The sequence below is a fragment of the Phalaenopsis equestris genome, unplaced genomic scaffold, assembly GCF_001263595.1.
Source record: "Phalaenopsis equestris unplaced genomic scaffold, ASM126359v1 Scaffold000610, whole genome shotgun sequence".
Taxonomy (NCBI): Eukaryota; Viridiplantae; Streptophyta; class Magnoliopsida; order Asparagales; family Orchidaceae; genus Phalaenopsis; species Phalaenopsis equestris.
In genome coordinates, this window is record NW_018165050.1 from 422,917 (window position 1) to 438,758 (window position 15,842).

Here is a 15,842-nt window from a genome sequence, read left to right on the forward strand (position 1 = left end):
AGGATATCCACACCAAATTTTTTGTCCTGATTGTATGGTTCAAAACCAAAATCTCATGTTAATATAAAGGTAATATAGTCTTCTTCACAATGAAAAGCTGCAAGTTAATCAAGCAGGATATCCACACCAAATTTTTTTTCCTGATTGTATGGTTCAAAACCAAAATCTCATGCTAATATAAAGGTAATATAGTCTTCTTCACAATGAGAAGCTGCAAGTTAATGACAGTTTAATTATAATATTGTTAAAACAAAAATGATGTTGAAGATTGCTTGATTGAATAATGTTTTCAAATATAAAAAAATGATGAAAATTTAAAAAATAAAAGTAAAAAAATCTGCAACAACAACTGAATTTGATATTCTTATATGAAATCCAGAAAGCAAAGGTGGCAAGAGGAGACCATGTTTGTATCTCAATGATGCCACCATGATTTAGTCGCTTAGTGCAACCTTGTGGTAGTTAGAGAATTCTTTTTTATAAGCTGAAACCTGCGTATTCTTTGTTAGAAATGTAATAGAAATCTTTTTTTAAATGAAGCTCATTTTCACTAACTGCGGATGTTTAGTATTTTGTGATACACAAGATTTAGCTTTTAAATTATATCAAGCTCAGCTAAAAAGTAACAAAACATCCAAATTGAGATACATTTAAAATACTAAAAGAGTTCCATAGATAAACAAAGTATGTTGACCACTAAAGATTCGAAAAAACACAGCAGAATATGAATTCAAATTCATTACATGTTCACGCGTTCGCGATAAAATGCTAAGTAATATCAATCGAACGAAATTAAACTCTCATTCATCCCCATAGAACTATGTCACTTGTTTAGCTCATTCCACAACCACATAGTTTTAGACTCCATTGACTTCGACAAAAACACATGAATCATTGGTATGTTCTTTGACAATTTAGCAAAAATAATGTTTCTTCCTCTAAAAATCCTAGAATATTAGACAACTCTGTCATTAACTCGGTGAACAATTTTGTATCTTCTGAGGCTCTTGTTGTACTTTTTATAGCGTTGACAAGTTTACTACTGACACTATCGGTCATCATAGCAATGTAGACAAGAATGCTGCGACATCATTAGATTATCTTTTCCTTCGACAAAAACACATGAATCATTGGTATGTTCTTAGACAATTTAGCAAAAATAATGTTACTTTCTTCCTCTAAAAATCCTACAATATTAGACAACTCTGTCATTAACACGGTGAACAATTTTGTATCTTCTGAGGCTCTTGTTGTACTTTTTATAGCGCTAACAAGTTCACTACTGACACTATCGACCATCATAGCAATGTAGTCAAGAATGCTGCGATCATCATTAGATAATCTTTTATTTTTTTTTTTAGCCACACCCCTTCAAGGAAAATGACATATCTCGTTTCATCTTTTTTCTTTTTTTTTTTTGCTTCCTTCTTCTGCTTTCATTTTAGACAACTGCATAAGAAGTGATGCATCTCCTCCACTCTCTCCAAAAGCTTTAATCTCGTCATAATCCATTTGTTGGGTGACAAGTGGTTTGACTATTTCCAGACTTAGCCAAATCTCTAGTGGCATGACCTTCACCGTATACCTTCTCCAACTTCATATAAATTTGCAATAGGAAAATTCATGAGAGTTGCATCTCCATGAAAAGCCTCTGACACAATAAGCATAAATCAAGAAAATTTTTTCATTTTTTGATTTCTTAGAAAAATACTTTAGTCAAATACGTATATATGAGATATGTATTCCCATGACCGATTACTATAATTTTTTTTTTATTTTCATTCCAAGGCATGTTAGATTTTTTCTTTAGTTTTTGAATATTAATTCATAAATTTCTTTGGCGTCGAATTTGATTCTTACATTGCTCTCCTTTAAATTCAATTCTAATTTTCTTTTTTAACTTTTGAGCAGCTCCTTGGTAAACAAACTCCTTAAATCTTTGGGCATTTCAAATATTCAAATCAACATATTCAGTCATAATTTGTAACAAACTGGCGACCCACTCCGACTTTAAGTTCTACATGAAATTTTTTCTTTTCTTGTTCTTGAAAACAACTAGAGTGGTTAATTGTTGTGTATCCATAATTTCTGTCCATAATAAATAACTTGCTACATATGCATATTTAAAAAAAAAAAGTTACTTGCAAAAAAAAAAACATATAATGAACATATAAAAAAGAAATCTCTTCATATTCTGAAATTTAAAACTGCTAAAGTCCAAAAGTGACACAATTATAATTTAAAAAAAAAGTTAAATAACATTTCAGCTGATAGGCTATTATTCAATTCTATATGACAACAAAAATTTGATCTCTTTTCCTAGCCATTCTTGACAGTTATGTAAAACATGTTCATATCTTTCTTCTGACATGACATCATCTGACCCATTCATTTTCTGAGATAATAAAATTAACCCACTTTAGTGAGTATCCAATTATGTAATATGCAACATCCAACAACAATGTCAACTTGACTATCTAAATAAAAATACGACTTGTTGTTTAAATTTGCAAATCGGTTCTTCAATTATCTAAAAGAACGTTCCACAGTTGTGCGTTGAAGTTTAAATAACTCCTTATAATTTGTTAGTGTAATGCCACTAAATTCCTTTAAGTGATATTTGTTGCAAAAATGGAGAGAAAATCTTTTTTTGTTGAGTAACCATCAACAACTAAGTAGTATTTGTCTACAATAATTTATAATTTATATTAATTAAAAAAATTAGTTATTTATGATATTTAATATGAACCTAATTTATATAGCTTCTGGAACATGTAAATCATCAGGTCATTCTAATTTGATTCTAAGGACGATTACATCATGGGTCGAACATTCCCAACCTATTAAAACATATGTAAACCTCAAGTTGAAGTCCACTGCGCTTAGCACATTCTGACTTGAATATAGTTTTCTGCCTTTGATGGCGAATTCATATTTCTATATTACTCTCGCCTTAATGTGTATACTGTTTATGGCGCCAACACAATCCTATTCAAGTAATTATTTTAGAAAATGTGCTATTACAAGCATGCAACATGAAATGTTATTTGTGATTGTACCTTAAAAAAATGCATAAATATGGAATTTGCTTGTGTTTTATGTAGAGTTTGGAGCATTAACGGCTTAATCATTTCATGTCACATCTCTCCATTGACATATAAAAAAATGTTAGAATACTTGGTAATAGTTTCTCTTAATCTGTGGAAGTTGAACTGTGTAACTCGATTGCGAACACTGTGACCAAGTGTATGTAGAAACATAACAACTTTTTCTTTCATGTGCACATAGTTTGTATCCGCAAGCAGTCTTCTTGTTTGCAGTAAGTTACACAATTTCAAAAAATTTTTTTTTCTCATTTGCACTATGTTTACACAATCAGGATCAAAACCAAGATATAATGTAGAGATAATATTTGACGTTGGATATCTCGTTCAGGATTAGAATTTTTTCTTTGACTTTTCGTCTCATCTAATAATCAGTATATACTACTCACCGCGGTAAAGACAACAACATGAATAATTAAGTTATACTGCTTTTTATAGTCCGACGAGTTATCGAAATCGGACAACTCTTCCTCATTGTCTTCTACTCGTTCATCCATTTCTATAATACATGCATATGCATGATCAACCTAGTTTTTATATTAAAATATTACATACTAAGATAAAATATAAAGTTATAGTAACTTGGAGCATCCAATATATTTCAAATATTTGTAGAACTTTCAATTTTGCAGGAACACAAAATAGTCATTTTTAAAATTAATTGTCTATCTTATTATCAGACCACAACTTTTCTCATTTGTGCTTTTGAAATATCTAATCATAAAAATTGTAACATAAGTTAAAGTTTACTAAAATTTTTAAGAAAAAAAACGTTTCTTTAATCTATGTATTATCACAATTGAAGATTGAAATGTGCTAATTATATTTGAAGCTTCTATGAAGAAGAATATCACATAAGCATTTGTACATAAAATATGAACAATTCGCGACTTTCCCTCTTTAACCAAATGACAGAAAAGTCGGCTAACATCTAATGCACTTAAAAAATAAATCAAACATCTTTTCGAAGATTTTTCAAATAAATAATATAAGAAAAAAAAAAGGCAAAACTAAGATAATAGAATCAAACCTACAATCAATCCAAAACCATCTTCTTAAAATGGAAAAAATCAGTTATGCTTTTGGATCTATCAAATGTTACATACAATTATGATTAATAAAATCCTGATTTTGTAAATCTTTAAGTGGATTGAAATGTGAAAACTGTTGGTATTGGCAATTGAAAAAAATCAAATCTGAATAAACCCTTTTGCTGTTTGTTTCAGGATCTAAGGTTTGTGAGAGAAGAAATGCAATAATACTAGTTTAGTAGAGAACAACCGCAAGGAAAAAAAAAGAAAACTGAATACTCGAGCAGTTGCAGCAATGGGAGGCAAGAGAAGAAGAGAACACATGAGTGGACGAACGACCGTAGCGATGGGAGAAATTGCAAGAAGGCCACTGTGACGACAACTGGAGGAGAAAATTTTACATACGAGTACGTACAAAGCTCTGCATGCAAACTCCATTGATATGCATATGCACATACGTTATTGAGAAGCTTATTAAGGGGTTCTTGCTGCATTAACACAATAACGTTGAAATAACCTCTTAATAACCTCTGCGGTTTTACTTCAATAACAACCTCTAATAACCTCCAAAATGTCCCTCAATAACCTCCACACTCTCACTTTAATAACTCTCTGTAATAACCTCACAATAACCTTCACGGTTCTACTTCAATAACCCCCAACAATAATCCTCGCAATAACCCCCCAATAAACAATAACCAATAACCTCTGCGATTCCATTTCAATAACCCCATGTATTAACCCCTGCAATAACCCTCTAATAACCATCCAACAACCCCCAAATAACTTCTGCAGTTTCACTTTAATAACCACACAATAATCTACGCGATGTAGCACACGTGGCGGCATATTATTAGAAGTCCGCACGTAGAGCTGCGTCCGAACTCTGTATGGAAAATTTTCTCCGATTGGAGGGGAGGCAGTAGCCAAACAGAAGAGTCGCACACAAGTTTTTAATTTTGCTCCCGATTCTAACAGTATTTTTAATGCGGGGTTTTTTAATTATTTTAGAAAATATAAATTATGCATTACCCGATTCTAACAGTATTTTTAATGCGGGGTTTTTTTTTTAATTATTTTAGAAAATATAAGTTATGCATTGTTTTTATTTTATTTTGATCATAACCAATCAATAAAATTTCGTATTTATTTCACTTTACACCTAATTTACATAAATCCAAAATTTTATAATTTTTTTTAGTTCTCCAATTTCTACGCACAATTAAAATCAATAAATCATAGCGTGAAAAAGGTTAGATGCAAGCAATGCGAAAGAAGCCAATATTAACGTGTCACACGCACATCGTAACCCCTCTTTCGTGTCAGGCCCAGTTCCCAGCATCTAAACCAGCCCTTTTATCCCCTTAAAAAACTCTACCCCTCTTTCGCCTCTATTTCAGTATTTTGCCCATCTCTTTCTCCTGGATCTCAGCTCTAGCCTTCGAACTCTCGTACCGCCATCTCAGACACAGCTCCCCTCCCTTTTATAAAGACATATAAACAATTCCTACCCGCCAAAAACCCCTTTTGAAAGCTCCCCCTCTCTCGTACCGCCATCTCTAGGGTTTCCGCCCCCCGTCTATGGGGGACGAAGCGAGGGAGGGCTTCGCTTCAGCTGCACAGGCAGACGCGGCACCGCAACCTCCGCCAGCGAAGAGGCGAAGGGGAAAGGACGAGGAGCTGCGGAGAGTTGCACAGATCGTGATGGTGTTGTCGGCGATGGTTGAGATGAGAGCAGGGAAAGAACCGACCGCGGCGGAGAGGGCTTTGGCGGCGGAGGCGAGAGAGAGACTAGTTCGGTTGTGTGAGGAGGTTCGGCCTAAGGACTTGTTTTCCAGTGAGGCTGTCAGGGTCATAGTCGAGGATCTGGGATTGAATCGGTCGAGGGGCCCGGCGCAAGCGTTACGGCCGCCGAAGATGTCCATCTGCGAGAGAGTGCAGCACACCAAGAAAAAGGTAAGTATTTTTGTTTTATCTTCATCATTTTCCAGGCTCGTATCTTCGTTGATGGCCTATTACATTCTACCTTCTTTATTATATTTTGGATTGGTGGTTGGCTTTGAGCCAGGAATTTTTCTTACTTTAGTATGATTTCCTTGGCTCATTGTATATTAGGTACGGCGGGCTTTACTTATGTTGGATAATTTGTTGGATGATAAGATTGTGCCTACGAATCTGTATTAGGTTCAGAATGATTTGTACAATCTAGAGCATTGTAACTCATAGAAATGAGCTAAATGGAATTTGGTGGGCAGCATGTTACCGCAGGAGCAGTTTATGTAATTTAGTGGTTTTGTTTTATTCAAGTAGAAGTTATTAGAGTTTTGTGGGTGCAAAATTTTTAGACATATTTACCACCTATGCACATAATTTCTTGTGCATATCTATGGATGTTTCATTTAAACTTCCCTTGATTGCATGAATAAACAACAACAACAACAACAACAACTATAACAAACCTTTATCCCGTTAAATGGGGTTGGCTACATAAATCTTTTTTCTCCATTGCGTCCTATTGAGTGTCAAATTTTCATTTAATTATAATAAATTAAGATCATTTTTTTATTCAATATGCCCAAGTGTTTCTAGGTCTACCTCTAACTTTTTAAACTTAATTTGAACCTAAAACATTTACTCTCTTAACCAACTCATCAAATGGTCGACGTTTAATGTGACCAAATCATCTAAGACGGCTCTCTCTAATTTTGTCCACCACTGGAGCTACACCAACCTCATCATAGATATATTCATTTCGCATTTTGTCTAGGTGTCAAGCCACTCATTCACCTAAGCATTTCTTATCTCGGCAATACTTAATTTTCTTTTATGCTTCTCTTTTAAAGGAAAACATTGCGCGCCATAAAGCATTGCAGGTATCACCACAATCTTATAGAATTTTTCTTTCATTTTAAGCAGTACTTTTCTATCACACAATAGGCCTGAAGCATTCCTCAGCATTCCTCCACCCCTCCACCTCAACCAACCAACTTGAATTCGACTAATAACATCCCCATCTATATCATCATCACTTTGAAAAATGGACTCGAGATATCTAAAGCATTCACACCTTTTAATGATTTGATCACCCATAGTTACAACTCTACCACTAGAGATACTATGACTAAAATTACATTCAATGTATTCAATTTTAGTTCTACTCAAATGTACTCAAATGAAGGCCTTTAGATCCTTTAGATTCCAATGTAGACTTCCATAATTCAAGTTTTTCCTGAACTCTTTCTCTAGTCTTATTGAAGGATATCATCATCGAAAAACATACACCAAGCTATATCACCTTGTAAATGTCCAGTAAGAACATCTATAACTAAAGCAAAAATATATGGGCTTAAAGCTGACCCCTGACGTAATCCAACTGAAATAGGAAAATATTTAGTCAATTATCCTTCTTTTAGAATACAAGTAACGACTTTAGTATACATATCTTTAATGATATGAATATAAGTCATATGAACACATTTTTCTCTAGAACTCTCTAAAGGATTTCTCTTGGAACCTTATCATAAGTTTTTTCTAAATTAATAAAAATCATATGTAGGTCCACTTTATTCTCTCTGTCATTCTCTATGTAAAGCTTCCATAGTAAACCTGCTCGACATAAATCCAAATAGATTATGAAAAATCTTTGTAACACATCTTAAACCTATTTTCAATTACCCTCTCCCTTAATTTTAAAGTATGACACATCAACTTAATTCATCTATAATTTGCACAATGTCGTGCATCCCCTGTATTCTTAAAAAAGAGGATCAAAATACTATTCTTCTACTCTTGCATCGTTTTAGATTTTAAAATAATATTAAAGAGTTTAGTAAGCCAAGAAACTCTCAAATCTCCTAAATATTTTCACACTTTAATAAGGATATCATCATGTTCTACTTATTTTTCACCATTGGTTTTCTTTAAAGGCTCTTCAACTTTTTTTTTTTACTAATGCAACAATAAAATAAAACATTTATTATTATTAATGATATTAAAATCAATATGGTTGATTGTAGTTTCAGAAACTTCATTGAAATGTCTATCAAAATAGCTCACCCACCCCCCATGTTGATTATATTTTTCAAAGAAAAACACTTTTTAATTTTCATCTTTAATGCACTTTATTTGAGTTAAATCTTTACTTTTTTTTTTCTTTGTTTAGCTAGTTTATATATATATTTTTCACCCACTTTAATATTTAATTTATTATAAGGAACACTAAAAATAGAATTTTTAGCGTCACAAATTATTCTCTTAAACTTCTTATAAGCCACCTTATATTTTTTCAGTTCTCTAAGCTTTTACATTTAAACCAATTTTTATAACATAATTTATTATAATTTATCTTTTCTTGCACATTATTATTTCACCATAAACTATTTTTATTTGTAGAAAATTTTTCTTTTAATTCTCTAAATACTATTTTTTCACTTCTTTAATAGTAGTTGTTACTTTATCTAACATAGAATTTGCTTCTTCATGAATATTCCAAATCTTGAAATCTTGAAGTTTACTTATAATAATTTTATTTGAGTCTTTTAGGCGCTTTCATCTAATTATATGACAATGATTCCTAGTATTCTTTTTCTTCCAACTTTTCATCTTAAAATCTAAAACTAATAATCAAAATTAAGTACTTAAATTTTCACTTAGAATGATTTTACAATCATTTCATTATCGACGATTACTTCTTCACATAAGAAAATAATCAATTTGCGTTTTATTTGATCCATTCTTATAAGCAATAATATATTCATAGCTTTTGTTAAATAAAATATTAGCAATAACAAAATTATACATTAAAACAAAATCTTATATGACTCTACCTTTACATTAATCACTCCAAAACCATATCCACCATGAATATTTTTAAAATCATCTACCGCTTTACTAACATGTCTATTTAAATATCTTCCAATAAAAATTCTTTCTTCAAGAGGTATCATTTGTATTAATTCTTCTAGTTCATTCAAGAATTTCTTTTAGAATGTATATCTAAACCTACTTGAGAATATAAACACTTATAATATTACAAGTCTTAGTATCGCCAACTATCTTAAGGGCTATAATTCTACCTCAAATTTTATTACTTTTTACAAAATTATCTTTCAAACTCTTTTATGTAATTACACCTACACTATTTCTAGTGCGACTCTTAACTGAATACCAAAATTTAAAACCTAAGCTATCAATCTCCTTTGTTTTTTTTCAACCCAATTAGTTTCTTGAACACATATGATATTTATCTTCATATGAATCATCATATCAACTAATTCAATTACTTGACCTGTGAAAATACCTATATTCCAAGATCCTATCCTAATATTAGTTACATGAACTAATTTCTTTGCTCGTATCCATCCATCCTTATTTATTTGACACTACACTTGGGCATAGGTAGAGCGGTCATAACACATTTTTCACTGTATTCAGACCATACAACACTCCGCTTTCTAGAAACACCCTAATTTTTACACAAAGATATAAAAGATTTATGTCATAATTTTTCGATAAATTTTACGCTGGTTGTCGACTTCTTAATGCGACCCTTCACTTTTCACATCCGGGGCTTGAGACCCGACAACGAAAGTGTTACAATTTATAGCCTTATCAGTGTCTTATGCTTCTTAGCAAATGTGGTAATTTAGAGGCACACTAAAATCTTGAAGAAACTTCAGTGGACGACCAATAAATGGATGGTAAGCTTCATAACTAAAAGACAATGACGGGGATAACAACAATTCAAACTTGGGGCTGGCTATTCTTTTTGGCTTTATCACTAAGTTGGCTGATTGCATTAATTTAAGGGCTTAATAAATTAGGTTAGGAGAATAGACATGGTTTAGTTCTCTTAACCTAAATTGGAGATTAGATTGAATATGTCAAGAGCCTTAACGGATGCTGAGTAGGCTTCTCCATATGGTGAATTTTGTAGAAATTGGCGGCTAGCAGTTTCAAACATAGGATTTAATGACCGATCAAACACATTTCTGATGATCTGGTTAAACATTCCTAAATTTGTCATTCCAATTTCTTTGTCCTTGTAGTATTTAATTTGAACCATTAAATTTTACATTTTGATTGCTTTTTCATATCTACTTTGATAATTTTCAACTTAATTTCGTTATATTACATTGTTGTATCTAATTCCAATGCTAGAGCCTTTTCTCTTTATTACTGTAGATGGAAGAGTCACGGGACCACACAGCTTCAGGTCATTCTTCTTTACCTTATTCAGCAAGCTTAAGTGCAAGCTCCGAAATCCATGGTTCTCAAAAATTAATAGCCGGTAAATCAAATCCGACTGTATTGACTGCTGGAAGTTTTTCCAATAATTCAGCCGTACATATACCAGCTTTGTGCTCCTCCATTACCTCTATGAAACAGACACTGACGAGTGAATCACATACTGCTCTTGCAAAATCATCCTTTGGAAAAGATACATCTTCAATATCAACATCAAGCGTGGAAGCTGTAAATCAAAGGCTAGATGCGCGAATCAATGGGCCAACTTATTTTACAATCATTCGACGTATCGTTTTGCAAACATTATTGTTATTATTATTATTAATTTGTTCATTTTTGTTTTATTCTTTGCTTTATTCTTTCTCCGAGATTTTTGTTACCTAATAGGCTGTGTTGATCAACTATTCTATCCAGTGATCGTTTAATTTTTTTTATTGGAAATGAAGTTCTTTTGTTATTGCTGATAGTTGAGTCGATTATTTCTATCTGTTATTAAGACATCTTTGCTAATGATAGAATTCTAATTTTTTAATTTGGCATGGTATGATTAGTAAGATCGATTTTTGTTTGTCGAATGACCATTCATGAACCAAAGTCTTAGTCAGATTTCCTACCATTAGTTCTTATTAGACAGTGTTGAGATTAGTTTGATGGCTAAAATTTTGATTCATCTTTTATTGATCATCGCTAATTTTTTATTGCATTTTTATATCCACTGAATTGGATTGACATATTATCTTCATCTAATGGAAGTCTCCTATTTCAATGACCCAAGGATGAGATTTGCAAACACTTTAGGATGAGATTTTATAAGCATTTGAACTTTTGAATTCACCTTTGAAGTTGAAGTCCTTTTTGCGCCTTTATTTTTGAATGAAATAATGATAAATGGATAAATGGGACTTTCATGGTAGATGTCCATTGTTTTTGTTTGGTATTTACATCTCAGATTTCTTGGTAACAAAGCCATATTTTTATGAGTTTGAAGCGTGTGAAGATGATAGATGTTACTTTTTTAAAATGCAAAAGTAAACCAGGCAAGTAAAAGTGAATAAAGCTCTTGGATTTGATTAGAGGCGAATCCGAGAAAATATGAAGTTTCACTTTATGTGGACTGCAAATTCAATTCGCTTTTGGCATGCCATAATCGCTTGAAAAACTTATACCATTCACTGCACCCACATTTAGCCCTCATTCAAGAAGTCATTTGCTTGAGAGGGAAATAATAGAAAGCAAGATGCAAGAGAAACTTGATATCTTCATTCAATAAGGCTTAACCTTTTATATGAAAACAAGGCTACATTATGCAAACTAGTGCTTGCAGTACCAAAAGTTCAATGGGATGATATGCCTTTGGATTCTTCTGTTTATTTGATTTGTAGCCATGCTTTAAAGGGTGAAGGCATAAGGATAGGGAGTTCAGCCTATCACATGATGGGGTAGATCTATAAGCACTATTAATTTTATATTTCAATTATTTCTAAGTAAATATGATTAAAAATCAAATTTAAGAAAGAAATTTGAAATGAATTCTAAAATTTAATTTTCATAATCAGTTCACTCATTTTATTGCTAAAAATGTAAATAGATTTAGAACATTGTCCAGAATTTGGTAGCCAAATGTCTGGTTGAGAAGGCTTCATGAAAGTATGTTTTAGAAACATCCAAAAAAGAAAACTAAACTAACTTCTAAGTTCTTAAGATCTCAAAGCCTAAAAACTTGTGTCATCTAAGCCATAAGAGTGGAAAAATCATCAAATGCCTTATGGCTTTAACCTTTTAATGAGTTTTAGAAATCATTTGATGGGCATTGGCAGAGAGTTGAGACTAAACTTCTTTAATGAAAATGACAACATGGAGGCATTTGTGAGTTTATTTGTGGCTAAAATGAGAGACAAGTTGGCAAGTATGCCAATGATGAAGCAATCTCAACAAGTCGTCTAGGGAGTGAAGTTAATGAGCGAAATTAATTGAGCAAGCAAGTTAATATTGGAGAAGCATTAATTGAGCTAGTTATTGAGGGATTTACTATGAGTTGGTGTGGGAGAAGCATTGGTTAAGTGAGTTTATTAGGGAGAAGCATTGATCAAATGAGTCTAAGAGGGAGAGAGTTGACAAAGGATTAGGAAGGAAGTGGGTTGTTGTTGGAGTAATCAGCATGTGGAGAGCTATTTGAGTCTGCTTAGAAATTTTTATCATTTGAGACTTTTTCATGGTATAAACCTAAATTCACCACATTGGTTATTGATATTTCAACATCAACATGAAGAAATATTTCCTAAGCTTTGCCATTTATTCTTCTCATGATTGTATAAGGTTTAGATTTGGCAGTTAACTTCTTGAGAATTTAAGTAGTGAATCTCTTGTTCTTAACTCTTAAAAGAGCTATTCATCTCTCATAAATTATACTCACCACCTATTTGATTCAATGTCAGTTTTGTACTTTTCCTTAAAAAAGCTAACCTTGTGCACATGTAAGTGAGTGCTTGCTATAGAATCAATGACTCATAAATCGGACCAAAGCTTTTGTAATTGGGGTAATCACTTTTGACTTTATCATATTCAATGACTATAATATCAATAGTTTGTAGTAATACACACATCCTGCTTAAGGCATCTACCATGTGTTCTCAATATCATATTTGTATTTAAGAATGCATATGCACACCTAAAGAAATGAACTTATTGGCTTGTTTGGAATTGAGTTTCTTTTTAGCATTAGGATACTCGAGTTTCATCGTTAGAATAAAGCTTGAACACTTAAGAAATGTGGTAATGATGCTAATGTTGCAAAACTTGTGTAATAGTTTAGAACTCATGATCATATATTTGATAATGCTGGTACATTTCATTCATTTTTTGTTCAATTATGAGATTAGATGACTATACTGTTTTAAGAACATTGTTGATACCAATCTCGATGTGTTTTTGGGACGCATTAAAATTTATTTTGAAAGAAGTCAATTTGAACATATGGGTGTTAGGGAAGTACTTCTTTATTTAATTTAAGGTTATTGATGTGACAATAATATATTTAAATTCACACTTATTAAGAAAATGAGTGATGGGAGCGATAAAGTATAATTAAATCGTTTGAAACTGTGGCCAATCCATGAATGCTAGGACTTCTTGGATATTGGTGAGCATGTGCTGATTCTTGATGGCTTTGATTTTCTCAAGATAAATTGAGGCTTCTTCATATGGATGAATAGGTTCTCTTGGCAAGGAGCCTCAAAACCTTAATGCAGACGAAGGGTTTGTGTATTCCTAGTGTTGCTAAAGATTAGAATATCATCAAGATAGATGATTAAGAATTTTCCATTGAATAAAAACAGCGTATATGTGGATGTACTGGCATCCGCTCAATATGATTCTTTGAAGATTGTTTTTTCCATCAAGTCAGCTCGATGCCTAGTTGAGGTATGAGGAACCAATATTTGATGGTACCTATGTTAATACCGCGATCCTCTACACACACATTCTCCATATCCCTTGGGTGTAAAAGCTGAGGCAATACAAGAAGAATCTTTTCGGATGAATTTATCAACTCGCCACTTGTATTCAACATGTTCTCTCGAACTCATCCTATGATGCGATACATTAAAGAGTGCAAATCTTGGTATAAATTCAATGGTTTGAGGATGCTTCTCCATGGAGGTAGCTCATTTGGAAGTTTTTGAGTGACAAATGTCTCGGACGTTCATTATGAATCAATTTATCTTAGGTAAAATAGGCTCAAACATAAGTTGAATTGAAGTGACTAACACAATTAGAGCATATATAATTCTATTACTGATTCCTTGGTCGTTGATTCTAACATGAAAGAACTTTTTGCATGGGAGAAAGTGTCCTTAGGCTGTTGAGGTCCAATTTCTTTTGGCTTAGCATGGCTTTGAATGATTTGATTTCGTTCGAACTTGAAGTCATGCACGTCGGGTGTTTCATAATTGGTGATGCTCAAATTCTATATTGTTTTCCTTTAAACCTGAAATCATGCTTGTTGGATTGGTCATAATTGGTGATGTTCAAATTGTATTGCCAAGGTCTCCCAAGCAGTATATGGCTACATCCATAAAAAAACGTCACAACATATCCTATCCGAATAGTTCACTCAATGAGGGGTATTAGGCAACATTGGGTGCTAGGAATTGATGTCTAATCAACTAAGCTACCCTGTAAAACTGAGGATGTGGCTTAAGTGTGAGTTCCATCCTACCCAAAATAGAGTTGTGCTAACCTTCATATAATTGGTATTATCTGTTATCAACTTGCATAACTTATAACGATACTTGAATTAAGTGTGTAATATGATGATACATTACTAGTCTATATCGTCCATTAAGGGTAGCCAATACGCAACATACTATTGCAAGAAGTGTCTTTCTAGTTTGTCTTCATCATTTGCCTCAACATAGGGGTTTATCTTGACTTTATCATCCATATGGTCTCTATTTAGAGTTTATATCTCTTAATTCTATATGTAGCTCATATGGTGACAAATGTGTGCATATGGGCTCGTTGTGCCAAATGTGAACATGTGACGCTGATAAATTTGGAACTAGATGTTCCAACTTTGCATTTTTTTTTAGGACTAATATATCCTTTATTAGTGGATGAGAATTGGCTAGGTTTCTATTGCAATTTCTTTCTTGATGTAGCAATGAGTTTTGCTTGTATTGGCGTTTTAAGTCTCGTCATTCTAAAGAGCAAGAAGATGTATCCTCAAAGGTATAAACCTCTTTAATAAGCATGGAAGATGGTTTGGTGGTCTTTTTAATCTTCACAAAAATTATGAACTCATTGAAGCTTGTTGTGTTTTTAACGATTGAAATGGATTCTTACCAAATAAAAGTTTACTCATGTAGAAATTGATCGTGAATCATCTAGGGGTGATAATTTACTTGAGTCTTATTCTCATCCAATGAGCTGATCGATGGATGCTTTGTTGTAAAGGTATTTCGCTCGAGTTTTGACACAAACCTCACATGATGCTCCTTAGACATGCTTATTTAGTCAAAATATTTTTCTATACTAGTGAGCCAATTTAGGAAGAATTACGGGTCTTAACGATCACGAAAAAATGGTGGTTCAATCTTGGCTTGATGGTTGATGTCATTATGTAGGTCTCAATCCACATGGCTCAAGTTGGCATCGTGGTGATCCATACCATATGATAGATTATCATAATGGTGAGGATAACATCCACGAACTGGTGTAATGGTGATCCATGCCATGTGGTAACTCATCATGATGGTGAGAGTGACGTTCGTGGCCAATTGTGGAATTTTGTCATCATGTTTTCTTAAGGGTACCTTATTTAAGAGGTGCGTGATATTGTGCTTTATCCATCTCGGGATTGTTGTGATAAATATCCATTATGAATGGATCAGGATAACAATTATGAGGTGCAACCTTGGAGGATATGAAATGAGATTAAGTGGTGGGTTTCTTTCATTATTCT

The 15,842-nt window shown here is 32.8% G+C and overlaps 1 protein-coding gene across 2 annotated transcripts in view; it reads left to right on the forward strand.

Moving 5' to 3' along the window:
* Positions 1 to 5,464: 5,464 nt before the first annotated feature.
* Positions 5,465 to 15,842, forward strand: part of LOC110029917 — a 55,995-nt gene continuing 45,617 nt past the window's right edge. For both annotated transcript variants that reach the window (XM_020732405.1, XM_020732406.1), the window contains exons 1-2: positions 5,465 to 6,091; positions 10,319 to 10,667. In XM_020732405.1, coding sequence (XP_020588064.1) covers positions 5,717 to 6,091; positions 10,319 to 10,667 — 724 coding nt within the window. In that variant the 5' untranslated portion in view covers positions 5,465 to 5,716. The remainder of the gene's footprint in view (positions 6,092 to 10,318; positions 10,668 to 15,842) is intronic.